The sequence below is a fragment of the Cydia strobilella genome, chromosome Z (assembly GCF_947568885.1).
Source record: "Cydia strobilella chromosome Z, ilCydStro3.1, whole genome shotgun sequence".
In the NCBI taxonomy this organism is placed as follows: Eukaryota; Metazoa; Arthropoda; class Insecta; order Lepidoptera; family Tortricidae; genus Cydia; species Cydia strobilella.
Window position 1 is genome coordinate 17232809 of NC_086068.1, and position 24997 is coordinate 17257805.

The 24997-nt window shown below is 36.5% G+C and overlaps 2 protein-coding genes across 2 annotated transcripts in view; one reads left to right on the forward strand and one right to left on the reverse strand.

Moving 5' to 3' along the window:
• The first annotated feature begins 4286 nt into the window (after window positions 1-4286).
• Window positions 4287-14792, forward strand: LOC134755125 (uncharacterized). Its single transcript, XM_063691604.1, has 7 exons — window positions 4287-4526; window positions 6011-6145; window positions 7734-7920; window positions 8368-8619; window positions 9177-9251; window positions 9529-9644; window positions 14670-14792. The coding sequence occupies exons 1-7, from the start codon at window positions 4362-4364 to the stop codon at window positions 14790-14792; spliced, it is 1053 nt and encodes a 350-aa protein (XP_063547674.1). The 5' UTR covers window positions 4287-4361.
• An 872-nt stretch (window positions 14793-15664) lies between these two features.
• The window catches only part of LOC134755126 (V-type proton ATPase 116 kDa subunit a 1-like), a 31146-nt gene continuing 21813 nt past the window's right edge, over window positions 15665-24997 (reverse strand). Inside the window, exons 12-15 of the mRNA XM_063691605.1 lie at window positions 21508-21746; window positions 17705-17894; window positions 17188-17362; window positions 15665-15805 (exon numbers count right to left, since the gene is read on the reverse strand). Of these exons, the coding sequence (XP_063547675.1) occupies window positions 15673-15805; window positions 17188-17362; window positions 17705-17894; window positions 21508-21746 (737 nt within the window). The 3' untranslated portion in view covers window positions 15665-15672. The remainder of the gene's footprint in view (window positions 15806-17187; window positions 17363-17704; window positions 17895-21507; window positions 21747-24997) is intronic.

The following is a 24997-nucleotide window of genomic DNA, read 5'->3' on the forward strand; positions in this document are numbered from 1 at the left end:
TTCGCTTTATTATCGTTACGCGGTTTCTTAAATCGCGGTTGGTTAAATGAAGTTAACTAGTGGTTTAATGACACATGACACAAATACTAGTAGATGTTGATTTTTTTGCTACCCAACGTCAATATAAATAACTCAATATTAGAAAAAAAATTTAGGTAAGTCTTCATTTTCTCAAGTGACATTTTCGTCTATGGCGGTAATCTGGTAAACAAAAGCCATTGTCTCTTTTGTGTGAGCGGTCGGCTATTGTGTGCCATCGTGTGTGAGCGCCGCACGCGCCAACACATAATGGAACACAAAGGCCGACAGCTCACACAAAAGAGACAATGGCTTTTGTTTAACAGATTACCGTCTTAGACGAAAAAGTCATTTGAGAAGATGAAGAATATAGTTGTTGTGCCTTGCTTCCCACTAACGGCAGTACTCTGATACTCTGAAATTTAACTCGCTCCTCGCCGTTCACCCACTCGCTGATGATAGTTTATAGTTTTACTCGCTCCTCACCGTTCGCCCACTCGCTAATAGATTAGTTTAACTCGCTCCTCGCCGTACGCCCACTCGATGATAGTTTATAGCTTAACTCGCTCCTCGCCGTTCGCGCACTCGCTGATAGTTTATAGTTTTACTCGCTCCTCGCCGATCGTCCACTCGCTGATAGTTTATAGTTTTACTCGCTGACCGACTGTATCCAATAGGCATAGCGCAGTGACACTGGATCAAGGTATATTTTATGAGTTGACAAACACTATACACAAGTCTCCTCAGTCTCCTTTATGCGTATACATCTTACCTAGTATATAATATATTGGTAACCTACGAGAGGAAATCCCTTACCGGGTGTATCGGTTTTTAATAATTTAATCTCTATATCTACCTACGTACTATGAATGTATGCCTATCACAGCCGCAAGTCAGACAACTCCCTAATTAGATTTGTGCCGTTCTCGAGAATGTTATCCGTTTACTATGGAAAATATTCTCGAGCGAGAACATTCCCTATACAAAACGGACAACGTTCTCGAGAACGGCAAAACTATATCCCTAATGTACCCAATCCGGCGTGCGCCAGGTCAATTCGCACGCCACCATACGCCTCTACCTTCTACCCTCCATACGCTAGGGTTCATGTTGAATGTGTCACCACCACAACCATACTCGTGACGTACATTGATGTTACTGCTAAGATAAAGAGTGCTCGAGTGCCAAGTCGGTGCAAATGTTGCGGGGTCACTGTTTCAATAAGATACATAAACAAAAAACTTACCATTTAATAGCTTTGTAGGTTCTTGGCTAAGTCGCAGTCACCAATGTTTTATCACTAGGTAACTGTTTATTTATAAATAATCTTCGATAATACAAAAATCCTATATCTTACACAATAATTATAATAAACATTGACTTATAGTCTGTGTTTTACGTAAAATTACCAAATTTAATACTAAATAGTTCAGCATATATATATATATATAACTTTATGGTACTAAGAGAGTTATAACAGGCTGGCCGCAAACGTCCGGAATATCTCTCTGAATTCATAATCTGATTAATCTGAGTTCAAATTTGACTCACACATGTCTTAAACATTTCGAATGATCATTTGCCTCATGAACGTCTGTCTCACTTTCTCATACGAATGTCAATGGCAAATTCATAATCTGATTGCGGCATGTGTGTGCTTGTCCAAAATATGAAGAGAGGTACGTCAGCAATTCATAATCTTAATTTTCATATTCTGAATTCAGAACGATCATCAGTATCATCTGAGAAATTCATGATCTGAAAAAATCAGAAAGTGTGTGGCAAATTATTGTATGCGATTACGGGCTTTCTGAATATTTTCAGAGAGACATTCCGGATGTGTGTGGCCGGCCTTATAATGAGACAACCAACTTTTATGACTGTCAGCAAGCCATCAAGCATTGATTTTAAATTATTTAATTTCGTTTCCCCATTTTATGCCGGCTACACACGTAACTATATATCGTAGCGATTTCAGACTGTGCAGATAAATCGAAGGTTCCTAGTGCCTCCACACGCCTACGATATCGTCGTCGATCGTCACATCGTCAGTTCTCCGCAGAAGCTCACGCAAGAAACACATGCCGTCAAAGTTAATATGGTCGTTAAGTTTTCTTAAATTTTCTAATGCTCCGCGCAACTTTCTTATTATTTTTTTCTGTCATAAGAACCTTCTCCTGACAATAACAAACATAAGACAAAAAGAATTAGCGAAATCAGTCCAGCCGTTCACGCGTGATGTCGTGACCAAGGGAAATAGGGATTCACTTTTATATTTTTCTCTAATTTACTTGAAGAATGAACGTGCAAGCTACGTGAAGTACTGCCGAAATGAACGATCGTTATCCACACGCAACGATAAAACTGTGCAAATGCAATCGATAACGATTTATCTTCTATATATATATAAATGTAAAAGTCCTGACTGACTGACTCATTTAAATCAACGCCCAGCCCAAACCGTTGGACCTAGAAAGCTGAATTTTCACAATAGGTAGCTTTTATAACGTTAGTATCCACTAAGAAGGGATTTTTCAAAATTCATACCCTAAGGGAATGAAATGAGGGTCCAAAGTTTGTATGGGGTTCAAGTTTTATTTTAAGCTAGCAATTTGAAACTTCGTTAAAAGATATATTATTTAAATACAAGAAAACTAATTTTAGCGTTTTTGAAAATTCATCCCCTAAGGTGGTGAAAAGGGGGTTGAAAGTTTGTATGGAGATCAAACATTTTATTGAGTGCGGGACTGGAATCTTTGTATAAAGGTATATTATTAGCATAGAAGAAAAGTCATATCAGCGATTTAAAAAATTCACCCCTTAAAGGGGTTGGAAAGGGTTTGAAAGTTTATATAAGGTTCAAATTTTATTTTAAGCTAGGAATTAGTAACTTCGTAAAAAGATATATCATTAAAAGAGTAGAAAACAGATTTTAGCGTTTTTGAAAATTCATCCCCCAAGGTGATAAAAAGCGGGCTGATAGTTTGTATGGAGATCAAACATTTCTTTGAGTGCGGGACTTGAATCTTTGTATAAAGGCATATTATTAGAATACAAGAAAATTATTTCAGCGTTTTTAAAAATTCATCCCGTAAAGTGGTTAAAATGGGGTAGAAAATTTGTAGGGGTCCTAATTTTATTTTAAGCTAGGTACTTGAGACTTCGTAGAAAGGTATTTAATTAAAAGGTAAGAAAACTTATTTCAGCATTTTTGAAAATTCATCCCCCAAGGTGGTAAAAAAGAGGTTGAAAGTTTGTATGGAGATCAAACCTTTTATTGAGTACAGGACTTCAGTTTAGTCTTTGTATAAAGGCATATTATTAGAATACCAGAAAAGTAATTTAAGCGTTTTTAAATATTCATCCCCTAAAAGGGGTTAAAAGTTTGCATCTATTACAAATGCTTATTGAAACTTCTTAGAAAGGCATTGTATAATATTACAAAAAAAGTTATTTCAACGTTCTTAATAGTTCTACCCCTAAGGGTGTTAAAAAAGGGGTAAGTTTATATGTAGTACAAGTTTTCGTTTTAGCTAGGAACATGAAACTTGGTAAAAGGGCATTATATTAAAATAGACGAAAACTGATTGCACCGTGTTTGAAAAGTTTGTATTAATAATGTTTGCAGCGGGAGCGAACATATTTTAAATAGTGAACTTGAAAATCTAAGTGTTGAGAGGGATTATATCGAGAACAATTTTTTTCAGTTAGGGGCTTGAAACTTCGTAGGTAATTTGTGAAAGACTAATTTAATGCGCTGTATAATTATTAACAAATGATTTACCGTCCCTACTGATATCTTTTGCTGCATAATGTTCTATGCTCATTTAAAATATATAACCACCAACATATAGGTACAAATCCACGCGTACGAAGTCGCGGGCAACAGCTAGTTTAATATAAATTGCAACTGTCACCGTTGAACGATAATCGACAACGATTTGTCATACACACCGTAGATAAACAAAGAGTATAATAGTAGAATAGAATAGAATAGAATAGAATATTTATTGCTCTATATATGTATATATTTAGTATATGTATGTAGATAAACCTGCGCAAATCGGACACAGATTAATCGCTACGATTTATAGTTACGTGTGTAGCCAGCATTACTCGTTTGGCTGAAAGCGCCAGAAGCGCGACGCCATTAAAAAAAATTAGATGACCATAGACAAAATAACTAATATTTTTGCCTAAATGACATAATTTTGATTAAAAGCAAAGAGCATATAATCACTACGTTCTAAAAGAATTTGAAAATTTGAAGCTGTTTGAAGTACGTTAGTGGATTTTTGTTATTTATTATAATAGATTTTGTTTATGAATTTATTTGATACACAATGCCGTTTATTAAGAATATGAGAAATATGGCCGTTCCGGCGATGACAAATGGGTTTTGTGAAGCAGATTGGCAAGCCACCACTCCATGCCAACGCGAAGCCGTCGCCAGGCTCGGTAAGTCTCTGCAACTGGAGCAAGAGGCTTTTCTTTTGCAGAATCCTAAGGTTGGTACATACCATTTACTTTAATATTTAATTTTATCTTTAGAGAATACCTCCTAATTTAATTGTATCGCATACTTGGGTTTCATATTTGCCTGCACTAGTCCAACACCTGCTGGAGTCGTTAATGTTTTTGGCTGTTTTATCCTTTCCTTTTAAAACACTTGATTGGAGCCCATTAATAGTCCAGAGAAAGGCATTGCTGGACGTATGGTGGTCGGTCTTAGTTTGCTGTAATTGCTAATTACCAAATGCGAAATATTGTACTACGGAAATTGTATGATTTTCGATTTGACCTAGAAATTAATAACGCAAATTATATACATAATCTATATACATACTATGTTTTTTTATAGTTAGTTTCACTTAAGCCGCATATGTAAAAAAAAATTGAACTGTTTATTTCATAAGAGGTTAGGTACAAACATTCGTCATAACTCACTTATAATCTCTATATTTTGAGATTATTTTAACTAAGCTTAGCCCTAATTATATGTGTTATTCGTTTTAGTTAGTTTGTGCTTACATGTTATTTTATATTAGGTACCCCAATGTACCCAAATATACCCAAATACGGGGGGGCGGGGGGGTCACTTGTTACTAGAGGCCTGCCGCTTCGAGGCCTCTGTTCAAGAGACAACGTACAAAATTAGTTATTTATTATGAAATGCACCAAACTTCGAGGTAATTTTAAGTGTTTCGAAAGCAAGCATCCAGCAAATTTTTCTTGCCATTTGTAAAAGACCAATGTTCAGTGATCTTTTCTATTCACCGGGTATAACGTCGCGTAAGCAGAATTATTTATATTGGAATATATAATAATAATAATAACTGATATGAACAAGTTTGGGAACAAATCAAATTATTTTATTAAATAAATTTTATTTGTGTTTTTACAGTTCTATACAAACAGTTCAGTTCAGTTCTAGTGTTTTGTTCTATTACAGTTTTTAATAACTGATATGTTTACCGCGGTTAGAAAACTGTCGTAGCCATCTTGAAATTTACAGTTTTTTTCGGTACAAGTCTTATGTTTTTCCGACAACTAATTTGTTGCAAAAAATTACGGAGCTCAAAAACAAGATCCTTAACCCAAATACATAATTATATATCAAAATACATTTCTAATACTTTTACCCTTATCGTGACACATACTATTTTAGTAAAGTACAGTTAGAAAAGTATTATAAATTTTCTACCGCTTTGCTAAAAATATAAATAAATAAATATCAGGGGACATCTTACCCAGATCAACCTAGCCCCAAACTAAGCAAAGCTTGTACTATGGCTGCTAGGCGACGATATACATACTTATATAGATCAATACATACTTATATACATAGAAAACACCCATAACTCAATAAATGCCCTAACCGGGATTCGAAGTTTCGAACCCAGGACCATCGGCTTGACAGGCAGGGTCACTACCCACTAGGCCAGACCGGTCGTCGATATAAATAAGTACTAAACATTTTAACTAATCGCAGATAAAGTACATGTTGGAGACATATTTTAGTAAATTGGTAACTGCTGGCAAATCAAGGGAGAGTCTCAAGGACGCCGCAGCAAAAATGATCGAGATTTGTGAGGATGTCGACAAAAACCCCGGACCTGTCCCTCAAGTAATTAACTTGTTCCTCTTACTTATAAACGTAGTTAGTTTGCTAAATCTATGAATAGTTGTTAGGACTACCTATACGGCTACCACCAGTTTGACACTGTATCCGCTAGCGTGTGCGTAATTTACTAAAGATATCCCTGGCGGCATTCGACCTCGCTGAATGGCCAGGGATATCTTTTGGATAAGTAAGTCAAACTAGCTAGTTATAAGTGGCTCAAAAAGTTACGAAGTCATAAAGTTGCTATAGTTAGAGAAGAAATGTGTAATAAGATGTATGTATCCACTGACGTACTGTAGTTCATATTTCAATTATTAAATTAACTATATCAATAAAGTTAACACCAAACTACCTTGCTGCAAACTTATGTAAGATATATAAAACCTACATAAATCGATTAGTCTTCTTAGTCTTACCATCAGGTGGGATCGTGGTCAAACGCCTGCCTATACATCATTTAGAAAAAGTCACAAGCCCCGATATTGTAAATCCGCTTGTCCATAAAAACGTAGTCCCTATTTTCCTCTCTGGATATTAACCTAATAGAAAATTATTTTACGCAATTTGATGTATACCGGTTACCCTCATCTGGCAGAATATTATTTGTCAGAAATACACTTCGCATAACACGTATCGCAGAAAACTTAGACGAATGATATTTTCTCATAAATATATACTTACCATAATAGTCATTTCGCACAAGTTTTTTTTTAAGTAGTGCCGATATCGGTGCCCTCATGGAAGGAAAAAATTGAATCGCGCATTCCTGGGGTCATAAGGAGTAATAAATGTTATATAGACCAAGGTCGAATTATGCTTTTTTTACTTTTATTAAATTTACATACATAATAAATACATAACGTTTGCTTCTCTAGTATAAAAGTGCCTTAGGGCGAGTTGACATAAAATATTCAAATATTCTGACGGTTAATACGTCAACAAGGTGTTTTATACTGGTGATTTTCTTAAACTTTTTTTACACAAAAAAGGATACTTTGCAAAAACAAAGCCGAATCCAGCAAACATTATATGACATTTTTTACCTTAAATATAGTCAGGAATACGCTGTTTAAATTTTTCCCTTTCCTCATGGGCACCGTTGCATGTGAAAAGAAAAGCACAGTAAGCGATAAAAGCTTGTACCAAAAATGAAATTTTTGCCATAAACTTATTGCTCCTAAAATCAAATGAAGGGGGAACTATGATTAATATACAATATCCAGAAAGGAAAACGGGACTACGTTTGTATGGAGAAACGGTCGTCCACTTTCCTCTTAATCGAAATAATTTAAACCATTTTCGAGGCCCGATTCACAAACCTGCATAGACTGCATAATATACTAATTATTGGTCGTGTAATAAGTAATAGGACACAGGACAAGGTAGAAATTCCTAACAAGAGCTTGAAACAGAAGCTCGAAAACGGAATCTAACGTAGTAATGTGAAGGTCATGCCTATGCGATTCGTTATTCAAAACTAAATTTAAATCAGTAGTAGAAATTATGATTTCTGGTGTCTTGAATATCCTGAACTTCAGATTAACTTATTAGGATAAGCAATTATATTAATTTATCCTTACTTGAATTTTAGAATTTCAATGAAAAGCCTGTATTTACCTACGAAGATAAAGACATTGAAAGAGACCTAAAAAATATATACACAAAACACTATCCCCATTCTCCTTGGGATGCTTCAAGCTCAATCAGGCCTACTCCGAACACACAGTCTTCGTCATTTATTTCAATAGTGACTTCGGAAACCACATTGCCTACACCAGGTACTTTACATCCTCTCTGTATTTAGCTGTAATTGGTGATAGTAATACGGAAAGTAAGCCCATGATGTATTTTTTTTTTACTTTTTGACATATCATTCTGTGACGTACCATCAGCTGCGAAAGTGCATGGCGACTTTATCAATGAATTCATTCATAACTTCTCCATGTAGATTCGCAGCTCACTGTACTGGGGGTAGGCAACACGGCCAATATTCGGTTCTTAATTAATACGGGGACGCAAGGTCCAGTTCCAGTCCGGATAAATAACTACCCATCTTAATCGGTTCAATATAGATAGACAGACAGAGTAACTTTCGCATTTATAATATCGCACTTGAATAAGCCTACGTTGGTGGCCACAAAATATGGATTGGTTCCTCATTTGGAAATAAATATTTTTTGATGGGGATGTAGTAGATTTTGTATTCATAATGGTTTTCGCCTTAGAGCCTATACCGACTCCGGAGCCGACGGTGTCCGAGGTGATGCTACAGCTAGTATCGAATACGGTGGACAAGGCTATCTACAGCCAAGTGAATGAAGGGGCGCTTCGCTACGACACCGCCTATGTTGAACTTGCCAAGGCGGTTGAGGAAGCAATGGAGATACCCGTCATCGACATCAGAGCTGATATAGCCGAACTATTTTACTGCGCTTACCGAATGTTTGAATTGAATATTATAGAAAAAGAACGGATTGGTAAGACACAATTGAATAAGAAAACTAAGTACTAGCCAATTAAATTATATTGATCGCCATTTTGCATTTGAGAGCAAGCATTTGCATTTGAGGTTTTCCCGAGGGGAGTATGGGGTTCTTCAAAAAAGGAGTGTACAGGTTTGGAAAGGGTCGGCAACGCGCATGTAATATCTCTGGTGTTGCAGGCGTCCATAGGCTACGGTGACTGCTTACCATCAGGCGGGCCGTATGCTTGTTTGCCACCGTCGTGGTATAAAAAAAGATATTGTTTTGTCTATTTCAATCTCAAATATCAAAAATCCAAGTAGAAAAGACACAAAACCATAAACCGTAAACTAAGGGATCGTTATTAGAATTTTCGTCTGGTGTAGTTTGGATTAAATTCTCCAACTTAGTTTTGTTATTGCGTTCCTTTATCCCTAAATTCTACGGCTAGATAACTATTCATACGTTTTTGAAATAGAAATCCAATTGACCGTTTTATATAAGAATGGTTGCACCTATAGATAGTATTGATATCAAAAATAATGAATTACCTCTTTGTTTACTCGTTACAGCTGCCGAAATAGCGTGGGAAAAAAGGATGAGAAAGAAGTTGAAGAGGACATTACGACGCTTACATAATTTCAAAGGTACATAGAGCCAGGGCATAAATCTAAACCGAAACATTTATATAGCAGGGGAGGCGACTAAGTCTAATGTGTGATTAAGTCTAAGATAAGATGATAGGAAGAAAAAAAGGTTGTATAATGTTTTGTTTTTTAGTGAGCAGGAAAGCGTCTACAGATTTAAAAAAAAAACCAAATGGAGTTACTCGAGCGCGTCAGATATTGGTAGTGTTAGTGTCTACCTGAACAATATCTCATAAATTGATAGGCAGTTGTTGTAACACTAAATTGGCTTTGTCAGGTTACGAGACCCCGCCAACCCCTAAGAGCGAAATTTGTTCTCACCCAAGCTACAAGGTGCCACCGCCACGGCCGTGCGACTGCCACCCACAGTATCATTACAACAGGTACCCGAAGGTGAGCACTCACTCAGATGAGTATTTTTTATAAAAAAAAATATGTTTGACGATCTCTGTGAAATTCCTAGTATTAAATTTGATCTGTATATTCAATATTGTTATGGAATAATATTAACATCAATAAATTGCTATGATAATTAGATTAAGATAATATACCTATATATGTACATATTATCAAAGATAGATAATAATATAACTCCGTAATAGATGGATACAGTCTAAGGAAAAAACATGCCTCGAAAATCAAGAAAATTTGATTCTCGTTCAGAGGGCGCTACTAGCTTTGGCCTACTGTCGTATAGAGGGCGTTGACGGTTTCGTTTGTTATTTAACAATTTTAACGCATATCAGTGAAAGAACATGGGTCAAAAAAGATACCTCATTTATTAAACAAAAATGTAAAATTATAAAAATAAAAAATACAGAAATGAGCAACGACAAGAAAACGACGCTAGTACAGGTTAGAGGTAGACGGGTTGGGTAGGGCTGCACCGTCATTGAAACCGAAGAAATGTTGGATGGAATTGAATCTGTGCCGTGTCCCACGGACACATGCTGGTGGCTCGGATTATCGAAATATAAATTTTGGATCTTAGCCAGCCTATTACTACACTAAGGGATCTGTTCCAACTGTCAGCGATGGCTTCACCGAGATGTTTGATGAAGGTGGGCATTTGCGGAGCGAAAACTCCATTGACGGATGTGACGAGGGGAGTGAAAGTTGCGTGACGCTTTTCGCAGGCGTTCGTGTATTTTCTTTTTTTCTCTTCTTCGGCGGATTTTAGGACGGATGCTACCGGACGTGAGATATAAGAGGGAGCGTCGGTGTCTACGATACGGATATCAAATAACGCCTCCCTCTGTGCTTCCCAGACACCACGGCAGCAGAGATCCCCGCGAAGTCCACCGTCGCCTTCGGTGATGATGGGTTCTTTGACCACCTTCCCCCAAGCGTGCTAGCATAACTCACAAAAAAGATCTCTAATTTCGTTGTGGCGTCGTGTTATTAAACCACCCGTTTTGCAGCAAAGGGCGTGGTCAACGTTGAAGTCATCATTGCCGCAGCCATCACATGATTTGGGCATGGAGACAGGTGTTCTGTGGTATCGCAGTGCCAGTGCGTCTCTAAATTCTAGTGGCGATAAGTCAAAATGGTCTTTCCTTGTCGGTATCACTGAGAGCCAAATGGAGGATTTTGTTTTAGTTTTCATGAAAATTGAACGCTCGATTGCTCGTTTTTTCATGTGAGAAAGTTTATCCAGAATAGATTCCATTAGAACATCGTCTTAAGAATCCTTGTTTCTCCAACATTCCTTTCTTGCGTCTCTGAGGGAAGTGTGATGTTGAGTGAGGTCGAGACATTTATTTTCAATTAAGGCGGATGATAGGGTTGTACAGCCCATCTTGGAGTTTTCGTAACTTAAGTTAGTCATTTTAGAAAGTGCAGGGATGGCTAGACCGCCTTTGTGAACTGGTAATGAGAATAAATCGGCTTCTAGCGATGATACTTCGCCTCCTAGTAGGTTTGGTAGAAATCTGGTGCGTAGTCTGTTTGTAAGAGGTTCAAATAATTGATTAGCGTTTTCTAAGACTCATAGGAATGACCATTTGAATTGGGCTGCTTTAGTGAGAACGGTGTAGGCGGCTTGTGGTGAATCTTTGCATATATCTGAGAGCTTTTCTATTGTAGAGGTCCAATTTCCAATACTATTGTTAACAAAGTTTTCTTTTCCCCTCACCAATGAAGCTACCGAGGAAGCGTGATCCAGTTGTTATGGTTACGTTAATACCTTTGAATATCTGCTGCGCATATTGTTTGTCATTCTCGTTTACGATTAGGTAGGACTTTTTGGCTTGAGGGAAGTAGCCATATGCAGGGCCTATTTGGTTAATTTTGTCCCACCATTGTCTTAAGTTTTTAAAGTTTCCTTGAGCAGAGGAGTCATCCGCGTACCAGCATTGGGTAATTGTAGATTCTGATTTTAGTTGATTTATTATGGGTAGTATTGCTAGGGCATATAACGGCATGGCAAGTGGATCACCTTGAGTTACTTCTTCTTCGCTGAACAAACTCATATTTGAGTCACGAATTGTAAGTTCTGCGTGTCCGTTGTATGTATTGTATAAGAAGCGGGCGCAGTGAGGCCAGTGTATTCTAGTTTGCCAGTGAGCGAGTTGTCGGTTTACGGAGTTAAAGGCATTGTTTGCGTCAACGAGCAACATACCCCAATTAGAGCCGGGTTGACATTCTTTTTCGAACAGAGTATTCATGGCATGGATGGCGCCTTCGATACCACAGCTTAGCCCGCTACAGAGTTGCGATTGTGCGCAGGCTTCGGTAAATTCAGAGCCGGAGGACAAGATCATGCACTTCGAAAGGATCCTGCGTAGACATTCGCCGATGCCAATCGGTCTCACCCCAGGGAATTTGTCTAGAGCCATAAGTCGGCTTGCCATTAGAGCTTGTGTTTGATTCCATGGTACAATACTGTTATTAAGGTTCATAGTTAGTTGTGCTACGGCAGTCCTCAAATGCTGGCTTGCCTCACCGAATCGTAATAGGAAGTCTTTCCAATTTTTGGCTGCGCTGCCGGTTGGGCCACCTCCGCCATGTAGTTTTCTGGCGACTGATTCCACGTGTTCGCATGTAATGTCTACTTCTAGTAGGGTCGGCGTTGACTGCGTGAGGATGTTTTTCGAGCAAAGCGTCCATGACGGTTTTACCAGTTGTGTCGATTTCATCTTCAGGTTTAAGAATTTTGGTTGTATCCTACGTCAAGAGCCAATTTAGGGCTTCCCGAGTTTTTCCTTGAAGTACAAGGCGCGTGAAAATCTTTGTGATATGGTCATCATTATTGTAATTTTTTTCTATTATAGAAATTTCGAAGGGAATGGTCAGCTTTCGCGGCTTCGGTTACCTATATGTCAAATTGTTCATCATCCCATAGTTTTTGGCGTCGATCGATTAATCTTGTGATATCTTTTGCTTGTTTGACATTTCTATCTCTTTGTAGTATGACGGCAACAAAAACCAAGAGGCGTTCGGAAGGAGAGTCTGAACTTGTTAGTAGCTGCATTTCGTCAGCTAGCTTGTGAATAAATCTTCTACTTACAGTGTTCGAGGGGAGGTCACAAAGTTTGCCGTGCAGGCCGCACACCTTGATCCAGCGTTTGTGCCATATATCCGTCATTAGTCCTCTCCCGTTAAGGTAGGGAGATCCGAATGCTTCTTCAAGTTTTGTTTTGCGTTCAGCCTGGATTGTTGCAGGTGGGGGAGGGTGATCAGTGTGGGCAGAGTAGATGTGCCGCTGTATTCCTTTCTTCTTAAATGTTCTGGGACAATGGGGGCATTGCACGGCATCTAGTGGGACGTCGTTTAGGGTGTTCATCTTGTTGTCGCTTTTTTTTGTCGCTTGCTAAGTTTTATGTACACTTCACTATTAATTTAGAAAATATACAGAACAAATTGGTGTAAAACGAAATAGTAAATATTATTTATAAATTTGATGTGAAAAATTCAAACTTGACAGCTGACAGTTATTTTTCTTCGAATGGGTCAAAAATAATTAATGCAAATATTTTTTATTATTTATCTATGGGTTAAGGATTTAAATACATTTAATCGTATTTTATAAATCTTCATTTTTAGTTTTAAAGTGTGTCGATAGATGGCAGTGAATTTACTGTGGTTACAAAATTTACTAAGACAGTACCGCTCTATCCTATTATATCCTCTTTGATATTATTCACCATTCATAAGTGCCTACATGAATAAAGTATATTTTGAGTGAGTTTGAGTTTGATGTGCAACTTGTATTGTTGATAAATGTTCTTGGAAACTTCTTTAAAAATTTCACAAGAAATAAAGTTTCCATTTTGGAAATGGAAAGTTTAATTCCTCGTACAAAGTTATGAAAACTTTCTGAAATGATTCCGTGTGGAAATTTCGCAACTTTCCGACAGCTAATGACCTAGATTGGGTTGTTTGTCCAGAAGAACAAATTAACACATTGTCAAAAGAGGATCTTAAGACACATTCGTCAGAATAAATTATAGCATTTTTTTCCGGGGAAAACGGGCGAGCTGTTCAAAACTACCTTGACACGCTCTCATGCGTCTAGATCATTTTGAACACCTCGCCCGCTTAGCAACTTCTGCTGCTGACTGTACAATAAAGTGTTTACATACTTACTTAAAGTTAAGCAGTAAATGATGTCATGCTCTCCAGCAACCCCACATTGCGTTTTGGTATTTTTTATTATGTGAGGATTTAGTACACAACTGGTATTAAATTTGTACTTACTTAAAAAAATTGTACCTATAGTTTGGGAGTACAAGCAAAATGAAATTAGGGTTGCTGTAGAGCATCTCTCCAGCAATCCACTTACTGAATTCCAACATAAGCTCCAACTTTTACATCAACTAAGAGACTGGAATATTTTGTACTTAGCAATGATTTTATTCCCAAAAAGTTTTTGGCAAAAATTTCATTTTTGGTACAAGCTTTTATCGCTGACTTTACTTTTGTTCCACAGGCAACTAATACTCATCGAGACAATTCTAAAAACCCCAAACACAATTAGGTTGCGTTGTTTTATCACAGAGTTCCTATGACCACCTCCTGTCTTCCATCAGATCGGATCGATGATACCATAATATTGCATTGTCACCCGACTTACATGCCTATGCAAATTTTCAGCTTAATCGGAAACCGAAAAGATGGTTAAATTAGTTACCTTAGATTCCATTACATAGTTAGTTACATACAGGTCGACCTAATAAAAGCGTTTTAATAAGTAAATTTAGTCTAGTTTCATACCCCGTAGTTGCCAGGAACCTTATAAAAGAGGTGCAATTTTTTTTAAGTATATAGATACAAATTCAGTTCCTATTGTATACTAAATCCTCATATAATAATAAAATGCCAAAACGCAATGTGGGGTTGCTGGAGAGCATGACGTAGTAAATCGTCGTATCGTCGACGACATTTGGGCGTTGAATTTATAATACAATGACTGTACAGGATCGATTCGGCATCTACCTTCCGCGAGGTGAAGAGTTCAGCAAAGAAAGCGTGACCGTACCGACGGCATACGCCGAAGATGAATCAAACAGTGATGAATCAGGCAGTTTTACGCCAGCTTAAACAAGCATAACACACGACATCAACGCCGCCAATATCAGCCACTAATAACTTACTCAGCGCCTAATGATATATTATTTGTGCTAGTCGATAAATATCGACCAATATTTGTGTTTGAAAGACAGAAAAGTGTATTCTGTGTGGATCTTAAACTCAACTTGTAATGAAAATACCTATGGAAAATAAAAATAAAAACTTTACCACTAAGAAATAATTTGTCTATTTTACTTTTTATTAGAAACATGTCAGTTGGAGCTTATATTGAGCCTCTCGTTACTTTTCAAAACAAACTCTAGTGGCAAAGTAATATAAAGTCAATTTTGAGTTTTTTCCTCACGTTATGGTATAATGGTTGGAGCCTTTAGTGATTATTTATTTGTATGAAAGCATTCATTTGGATTAGGCCTCGCTAAAACTATGTACAAGATACTAGTCTTTAAATTAAAAAATCTCACAAATTGTCAGTGTTGTCTTATTGGGTTCTTTTTACGTACATTTTAATTTGTAAAAAAATTTTCGTGATATAAAAGCGTCGTACGTCTCTTTTTATGGTAGTATTAATTATCGCTGACTTGATTAAATTTAGGCTATTTATTAAAATAATTAAAAGAAACAAGGCTCAGACGTTTTACTTGCGAAATCAGAATACAAACAATACAATGACTAAAAAATAATGAAGGATCATCATTTGAGGTAATTTGTTGAAGATTATTAAATTTTAAGTACTTTATATAGGTACAGGAATCGCTCTCAGTATCATATGACTTAATTTAAAAACAAAAGATAAATAAGACTACATTTATTCAAGTAAAATAATTTCCAGTCAAACACAGTTAGGTATAACCGCTACCAATGCAAGAAAAATAATAATTTGCAACTACACCTAATATTCAAACGTCTTGGGAGCAGGGCATACTTCCGTTTTATCCTTAACAGCATCTGAAAATAATGCTTCAAAGGAAAACGGTTTGAACATAATACCAGTGCCCATGAAAAACTTGCTCATAAACTCCACCCTGAAATAGAATAATGCTATGAGAACACATGTGTATTATATACATGTATGTATAGTAATGCTACAAAAAGAATACATAAATTTTAATATACGTATAATTTATCAATCTCTCCTGCGCCAACATAATTTTATGCCTCGGTGTGACCCAATGGTTGACTGGTAGAGGATGCCTTTTGGTATTAAGTCCGCCATTTGTAATTTTTTCCTTGTTTGTTAGATAAAGTTTAAATAATTAAATATATTTACATAAGATCGATGATAAGTAGTCTCTAATTATGATTTGAATATGAGAACTAAATAATAATTCAAATGGGTGGATCCACTTTTTGCGTTTTTATTCTGTTCTGTTCGTTAAAATGGTGTATAACATCGACTTTTAGTACAGTAGATGGCTCATAATGGCTCTACCATAAAAGAATATTGTTTGGTAAATATAAATACATTATCATAAAGAAGAATTGTACGCCTTACGGCACAACATAGTGATACAATGATTATGTGAGACCTGTACTTATGTACCTTACCTATGTTGAACAAATAAATGCTTTTGACTTTTGACTTTTGAAGAAAACAACGGTAACCATAGCAAGTGGTGGCACTACAAAGTTAATAATATGATTTGCTAAGATTAATTAAAATAATAGCCGGCAGCGTCCGGCTAGCGCCAGATCGGACTGTTTTGTGTCACGCATGCATAGTTTAGTAATAACTAGTTGTCACTGAAATTAATTTTTGAAGGATTAGTTAAAACTAGTTTTTACTAAGGCGTTTCGGAAAACTAGTTCTCACTATTAAAAAGGCTTTTTCATCAAGGCGACACGTAAAACTAGGGAAAACGTGTTTTCACTTAAAACGGGTTTTTACGGTAACATATAAGTTATTTATTATCTATACATATAAGTATGCATATAGTTGCCTAGTACGAGCCCTTAGTACGAGCTTTGCTTAGTTTCGGGCTAGATTGATTTGTGTGTTCCCAAATATAGATTTACAGGCCCTTAGTTCCAAATTAGGTTGGTGTCTCTTGTAAGTTTAGTCACATTTTAAAATAATATGTTCTTAAACATAGATTAATAAGTATCTTAGTGGTAATAGTGGTGTCGTGCTCCGTGACAGTACCACCCAAGCATTTAAATGCCTACAATAAAAAAAACCGATACTGCGCGGAAGATGATCTTTCTAGCGAGGTAGACTCTTTTCTGGAAGAATGATTCGTTTTTTATATATTTAAAATCACTCAAGATTAGGTGGTACTGGATGACAACATGGTGGAGCAGTACAGTGAGCATCAAGTAAATAGTGACGGCCAAAGTAGCTAAACGGTACCTACACTATAATTTATATTTGATCCTGACTGTACGAGTATAGTTGTTTGTGACTTACCAATGCAAACGCAGCGTGTGTAGGAAAGCAGACAGACCCTCCATTAGCACAAGAATGTTGATTGTAAACGTCCCCCAAATTATAAAAACTACTACAATTTTAAATGCTCCCACTATGGTATGATCAGAAAGAGCCATTTTTGAGAAGATCATAACCCAAAGCATTTCCGATAATTCTGAAATACCGAATATGTGAATTAGAAATATTCCGGTCATCGATAAAACACTGGATAATCTTTGTTTTGTCTACTTGGTTATAATTTGGTTGAAATCAATTTAAAACACAATGCTAAATAAAAATTAATTCACGCCTATTAAATTAACTACCAGACTACCATAAAACCAAACGGAAGAACATTTTAACAGTTTTTTATAATAATTGCAAGATGGTTAATAGCTAGGTGTGAAACGTATTAGCTAAGTCAATTCCTTTTTGGGAACATGGGATACATTTCTAATCGACTTCTAAAAAGGAGGACTTTGTCGCCTCATTATCGTCTCCAACAATAGGTACTAACGTGCGTGTGCTAACGACAGCGCCCACAGCCGCAGGTACGATGCAGTGTGCGAGATCGTGCTAAGAACGAACTCGATGGTTTCCACGCCCTGATGGATCATGAGATCACCAAAAGTCTCAGACGCGTGGTCCATTTCATGCTTCCACGCCGCATATGCCACTGGATCGTCCTCTTCATTAGGTATTTTTTTCTAAAATTTTATCACTGTTATGTTATTCTATCTTCTATCTATCTATCTATATATGTATATATATAAATGCACGTGTCCGACACTGACTAACTGACTGATTCATCAACGCAGAGCCGAAAATACAAAAGATAGAAAGTTGAAATTTGCACACCAGCTTGCATTTATAAAGTGTACAAGATATAAGAAGCGATTTTGAGAAATTCAACCCCTAAGGGGGTTAAAAAGAGGGTGAAAGTTTGTATGGGGTTCAAGTTTTATTTTAAGCTAGGAATTTGAAACGATGTAAAAAGGTAAAGGTATTTTATGAAAAAAAAAACCAAAAAAAAAAACATTTCAGCGTTTTTGAAAATTCATCCCTTAAGGTGGTGAAAAGGGGTTTGAAAGTTTGTATGGAGATCAAACATTTTTTTAAGCGCGGGACTTGAATCTGTGTAAGGCATATTATATTATTAGAATACAAGAAAAGTCATTTCAGCGTTTTTCGAAATTCATCCCTCAAAAGGGTTAAATGGGGTTAAAAGTTTGAATCCTTTACAATTACTTTTAAAATTATTAGAAAGACATATTATAAGATTACAAAAAAAGTTATTTCAACGTTCTTAATAATTACCGTTACATATAATTACTGATATCACCGTTTTTGAAAATTCATTCCATAATTTGTTGAAATAAGGGTTGAAATTTTGCATCGGGAACGACGATTTTTTTAAATAAATAAACAGTTTTTTGACAAGTTTTCACTATGACATTGATGCATCAAGGCGGTTTCGTTAAATTCGTTAACTGCCTCTCTATTGATAGAATATGCAAGAGTGATAGAGACAGAAACCGAACTTTCGATTTTCGTGTTTCGCGGTAGGCCCTGTGATTGTGCTAGTGACGCCTATACGCAGAGTTTTGCGTAATATTCCCTATTGTAAGGAAAAAAATTACCACCCTATAACGTCATCTTTTTCTATTTTTTCCTAAAGCAAAAGCTTATAGTACTATAAGGTGGCAATAAGGCTTAAATTGACGATTTCTGATGCGCGCTACCGTTACATGGGCGTGTAAGGTGAACAATTTATTCACTGTTCAAATATTACTTTTCTGTTAAAGGGCCCACTGACTATCAGTCTGCCGGACGATATCGGCCTGTCAGTTAGAACAAAAATTTGACAGTTCCGAACAACTGACAGGCCGATATCGTCCGGCGGACTGATAGTCAGTGGGCCCCTTTATTAGGTATACAATAGTTCTAGTAGTAACGAAACAGCCAGATCAGCACATGTTTTGTGTATAGTTTTGTCACAAATATAACCTATTTTCTACTAAAAATAGCAGGGTGGCCATAACCATTTTAATTTTTTCTACATTAACGAATTTGTTTAAAATTGTCGTTTTGGTCAAAGTTTCCCCTGGAGCCTAAGTTGGCGATAAAATGACTACACAGTCCGTTAACTCTTAGAACGACATTCGTTTTTCGGGTAAAATCGGACGTAATCGCTTAATAGAAAGTGACAGTTTCTTACTGAATTAGTTGCAATCCAACACCCAAAGAGTGCAGTCGTCTTTTCAGGCTTAAAATATATAGAGTAGTTATAAACAATATATTTAATTTCATAACTAAATGGGGACTCGTCTCAAAAAGGGTATTTCTGTAAATGGTCAAACACGGGAAATCATATATAATGTATACAAATATTTTTCAAAAGAAGCGGAAACTTTTAATAATAGTGATACTTGTAAATATTTTAATAAAATTCAAGCACCCGGTCTTGAATTTTATTATAGAAGCAACAGGAATTTCAAAACATACATTAAGAAAAATACTAAGCGAAGCCGACCAAAAACCTCCATCCATGCCCTTTGAAATGCCAAAGAAAAAGAGACCGAGAAAGGACTTCGTGTTAAATCTGGATAGTTTTAATTACGATGTAATCAGGAGGATGGTATATGATTTCCATAATAGATTCAAAGAACTCCCGAATTTGAAAAATTTGCAGTTGAAGCTAATAGAAGCTATTAATTTCAAGGGTTCTACAGTCACGCTACGAAAAATTCTACGAAAAATGGGATTTCGGTACTGTAAAACAAGAGATAATCGAAAAATTTTGATGGAAAAGCATGATGTGCGACTGAAAAGGACCAAATATTTAGATAAAATTAAAATAAGCAGGAATGAAGGAAGGGATATAGTGTATATGGACGAGTCGTATATACACACGTCGCATGTTGGTAGCAGAAGTTGGTCAGACTCTAGCAACGCAGGAATTAAAAAACCAATTTCCAAAGGACAACGTCTCATAATAGCTCACGCCGGCAGTGAAAATGGTTTTATACCTGGTGCGTTGCTTATGTATAAATCTACAGACATAACAGGCGATTAACACAAAGAGATGAATAGCCAGAACTATGAAAAATGGCTTAGAAATCAGCTTATTCCAAATTTGCCGACGAATTCAGTGTTAGTTGTTGATAATGCCCCATATCACAACAAATACACCGAAAAACTGCCCAATTCTAATACCCGGAAACAAGACATGATAGATTGGTTGACATCACATGATATTCCAGTAGACCCCAGCTTAACAATACCACGAATTTACAATATTATCTTGCAACACAAACACGAACATATACAATATTCCATAGATAAAATACTGGCTGAACATGGTCATTCTGTTCTGTGTTTACCTCCGTACCACCCAGACTTTAATCCTATTGAGAATATATGGGCCCAATTAAAACAATACGTAGCTCAACGTAATGTTGACATGACTTTGACAAGCGTAAAGAATCTACTGCAAGAGAAGGTCAATATGATTGGTCCAGAAGATTGGTAAAAAGTTTGTCAACACGCAATGGGGTTGGCCGGTCGAAGTAATTAGCTAGCAGATGGCGCCTGCATAGCTTGCCCCGTCAATCCCTAGAATTGTCAATTTTTTGTTTTTTTAATGCCTTGGTTGCCAGCCCTTTAAGCCAAATCTCATAGAAAAAGGGGCAAGCTATGATGGCGCCATCTCTGCAAACCTTTGACAGTTGCCAACCCCATTAAATGTGAAGAAGACTTCCGTATATATAAAAATAAAATAGACGATTATAGTGACCGATTTATAATTAATACAAATGACTGATGTTGAATAGGTAGTTTTAAAAATTACAATAATATCACAATTTTCCAATTGTATAATTTTACCATAAAATATGAACTGAAATATATGTGACTGGTATTATTAACTTTATATAATTTCCGCCAGAAGTAGTAAATGACGGTGTGACGTTCTGTTTTCAAATTTGGTTTTCCAATTTCAAATTCTGATTCTATTTTATATTTAGATTATGACAAAAAGTCAAATCGCAATATAGTCATCAACCGAATATTAAGCATAATGTCAATAAATTAGGGTTTATTTTACATTGAGACAATAGGTATCCTTATGTTATAACTTTTTGCGGTAAGTTTTAAACTTTTTGCGAGTTAATAAGAAAGCAGAACAGCAGTAGGTATCACCTTCGCGTGTTACCGCCGATACCCGATGTAACTCTAAAATCCGAAGGTCGTTCTCAGTTAACGGACTGTACTTAATTAAAAATCTAACAGCTTTCAGCTCTATTAAATTTTGAAATATACCATTAAAGCCTTTTTTTTCTTTTTTGCAACTTGCGCAGCAAAGCAAGGCGGGCCGAACAACATGATAGGTACAGAGATGACGGCCACACCCAACAGGGCTTGCTGTACGGTTTGCTGTCCATTGAACATATAGGCGTCGCACTCCCGCGCCACGGGCTCGGACGTTGACATCAGGACCATGTCGATGAATAGGATTAGAACCAACGGAGCACAGCCTTGCGATTCCTTTGGACTGGACGCTTTAACAATTAATATACATTTCAGTGAGTGTCAGGATGGTGGGAGCCGCTGACCTGATGTCATATTGGTGGGTAAGTATTTATATAAATCATAATAGAAATCAGTGTACCTCTCCCTAAAATGAGTTATATAAAAAACCGGCCAAGTGCGAGTCGGACTCGCGCATGAAGGGTTCCGTAACATTAGGCAAAAAACGATTAAAAAATCACGTTTGTTGTATGGGAGCGTCTCGTTACACAAGTCTTTCAAATTCTGAGTGTGATTAAGGGATTGTCCAATTTGTCCATTTGACAGCAACGAAACGGCCAAGCCGTACTGTACGTTTGACCAAGATGTTGGCTTTATACAGTTAGAGCTAATAAAGTTAGGACTTACAGAGTAAAAGTCTTGGTACCTACTACGGGATCTGATAGCTTTTGAGTGTAAAAGCTTTATGCGCCTAGTCTTGGCAACACTTTACATGAAATGTTTTTGTTGGGATCTCATTCATTTTTGTAAAAGTTGATATACCAGCTAGAAATGACTTATTCGTTTCTAGAATCTACGATAATACAGGATCATATGTAAGCAGACATAATTCTAAAATATTTTATCATTAGATTTTATAAAAGTTACGTATTGCTAGCGCCATCTATGTAGAGCCTATATAAATTATAAGTCAGGAATTGTATGTATTATAAATTGTAAGTTTCTAGAAATTTTAAAGCATTATTATTATAATCGGAATTGTTTTAATGACCTAAGCGTTAGTTAAGGTCTCCGATTCAGCTCACTCAACCGATTTTTGAGACATGTACTTAATGCAGAAATTACATCTTTTTTTTAGGAATTCGAAACTCTAATATTATTAATTCTGTGACAACATTGACATTTATTTTTTGAACATTTATGGCCTGGATGGACATTGACATTATGAAGAGGTGTTTTTTTTTTAGCTTTTATTCGACTAGAATGGATTTTGTTATTATTATTGAACCCACTTCAATGAAAGTAATTTTTTCAAATGCATGTTCTATAAGACAGAAACAATTGTAAATATAAAACATTGTACTATTATTACCTAAATACCGTTATTTACGATTATTTGTGAATCGTATCTATTTAGATATTTAATTCTTAATGGAGAATAAGTAGCTAAATTTCACCTAGAGATCTAGATACCTTGGTGTGGGTACATACCTACGTGCTATCGCAGTGCTGTTGGAAAACCGCGGCTTTGTAGTGCGACGATTTGAGTTTGATCCCCAGACATGTATTTTTTTAAATAAAATTTGAATTTAGCGAGTGCGAAGTGCGAGCTAAGCGTAGGTACTCGTTACAGTTGGGCAAAAATATTTTCTAGTCTCCGGCTGTTCTTTTGTATAAGTCGTACGTATTACTCAACTTATTTTCGGTAAATTTTGTGAGCAGAATTTATTTAAAAAATATTAAAATAGCTCACTTATCACACGCGAGTCAAGAGGTAAAGAAACCGGTATATAAATGAGCTCTCCGAATAGGCATACATATTGTTACGGATCTTACGGTCGCGTTACTCTGGTGTTTCGAGATCTCTACACGCATGCGAGTTTCTAAATAAATAAAATAAATAAAAAAGTCGTATGTGCCTGCAAACTTCCTATTATGATATGACCTTTCGCTGAATACTGCACAAATAAATTGTGCAGCACAATACGGCAAATCTAATTTAATTAACAATATTTTGTTACGTGAGAATACGAGTCACATGAACGTCGTCAGTCGAGTATGTAATGTAGTTTATAAAACAACTGATCATAGTCTGCTCACAAAATACACATATGTTCCAAAATGGCTGTCACATATGGACAGACAGACGGAAGACCGGACGGATAGACGGACTAAACAAAACTGTAAGGATTCCGTTTTTGCCATTTTGGCTACTGAAGGCCGAATGCCCGGAGCGTATGACAGGTACACGCTACCCAAAGTCTCCAAGTATCTTCATGGCGGACGGTTTGGCCGAAGTAAGAAGTTATAGTTTGTAACCACAGTAAATTCACTGCCATCTATCGACACACTTTAAAACTAAAAATGTAGATTTATGAAAGTACGATAAAATGTATTTAAATATAGATAAATGTTTTTTTTACTTGCATTAATTATTTTTGTATGATTTTGACCCATTTCTTTCACTGATATGCGTTAAAATAGTTAAATAACAAACGAAACTGTCAACGCCCTCTATACGAGAGTAGGCCAAAGGTAGTGGCGTCATCTGATCGAGAATCAAATTTTCGTGATTTTCGAGGCACCGTTTTTTCATTGGACTGTATCCATCTATTACGGAGTTATATTATATTATCTATCTTTGCAAATACCTACTTACTACTATACCTAATCTAGATAGATGAGCTGGCGGCTTCCTCGCACAACGTATCAGCATTGCGATACAGCGAGGAAATGCCGCCAGCATCCTTGGTACAATGCCTCAAGGGCCTATTTTAGATAGCTAGTTATTAATTTCGTGTACGTAGTACTATATCTTGTATGTAAATAAAGAGTTATTTAATTCTATGATATAATAATTAAACTAATTAAGGTGACATCTACCGAAACTATTCTGTACTTGCAGAAGTACTCTAAGCTTAGTTTAGCTATGTCATTATATGTAATAGTTCATAACCAATCCGTAGTGTTATAGTGTGGCACTGCACTTAGCTATATAAGCTTCTACATGTATGTAGATACGATCACTTTTTCCAACCAGCCTTCTGTTAACATTAAGCCGGGCCGGGGTTTGAACCCGCGACCTCCGGATTGAAAGTCGCACGCTCCAACCGCTAGGCCACCAGCGCTTGTGTTTGAAGTATGGTTTTGAAAAGTTTACGACAAGAAACAGTGCCAATATAGAGGGCGCTATTTGGCTGGTTTACGTGAACCTGATTCAAATCTGTACTTCGAAAACTTTTTGTCCTTTTTTATTGTTGTTTTTGTATTAGCATTCCGATCACTGCTACCACACAAAATTTCACGATTCTAGGACTTCAGGAACCAATGTTTTCAGGTTTAGAGGTATTTTTAGGTACCTCCATTTTAAGGGGTTGCAGGGCGAAAGTTACAGATTTCTGGTCACCATATGTGTCTGCATACAGACACATCCCTACATGCCAAATTTCAGCCTTCTAAGACTTCAGGAAGTAGTCTGTATTTTCTATAACGCGAATTTCATGTGTTTCGGACAGTGAAAATTAAGGTACTATAAAATTTTAAGTATAATAGGTAGCTTAAT

What these genes read in the sequence shown, in the direction of transcription:
- LOC134755125 (XM_063691604.1), top strand. Translation starts at nt 4,362, where the DNA reads ATGCCGTTTATTAAGAATATGAGAAATATGGCCGTTCCGGCGATGACA. An exon ending in TTCTTTTGCAGAATCCTAAG is followed by an intron (nt 4,527 to 6,010) that starts GTTGGTACATAC and finishes AACTAATCGCAG; the next exon opens with ATAAAGTACATGTTGGAGAC. An exon ending in ACCCCGGACCTGTCCCTCAA is followed by an intron (nt 6,146 to 7,733) that starts GTAATTAACTTG and finishes CTTGAATTTTAG; the next exon opens with AATTTCAATGAAAAGCCTGT.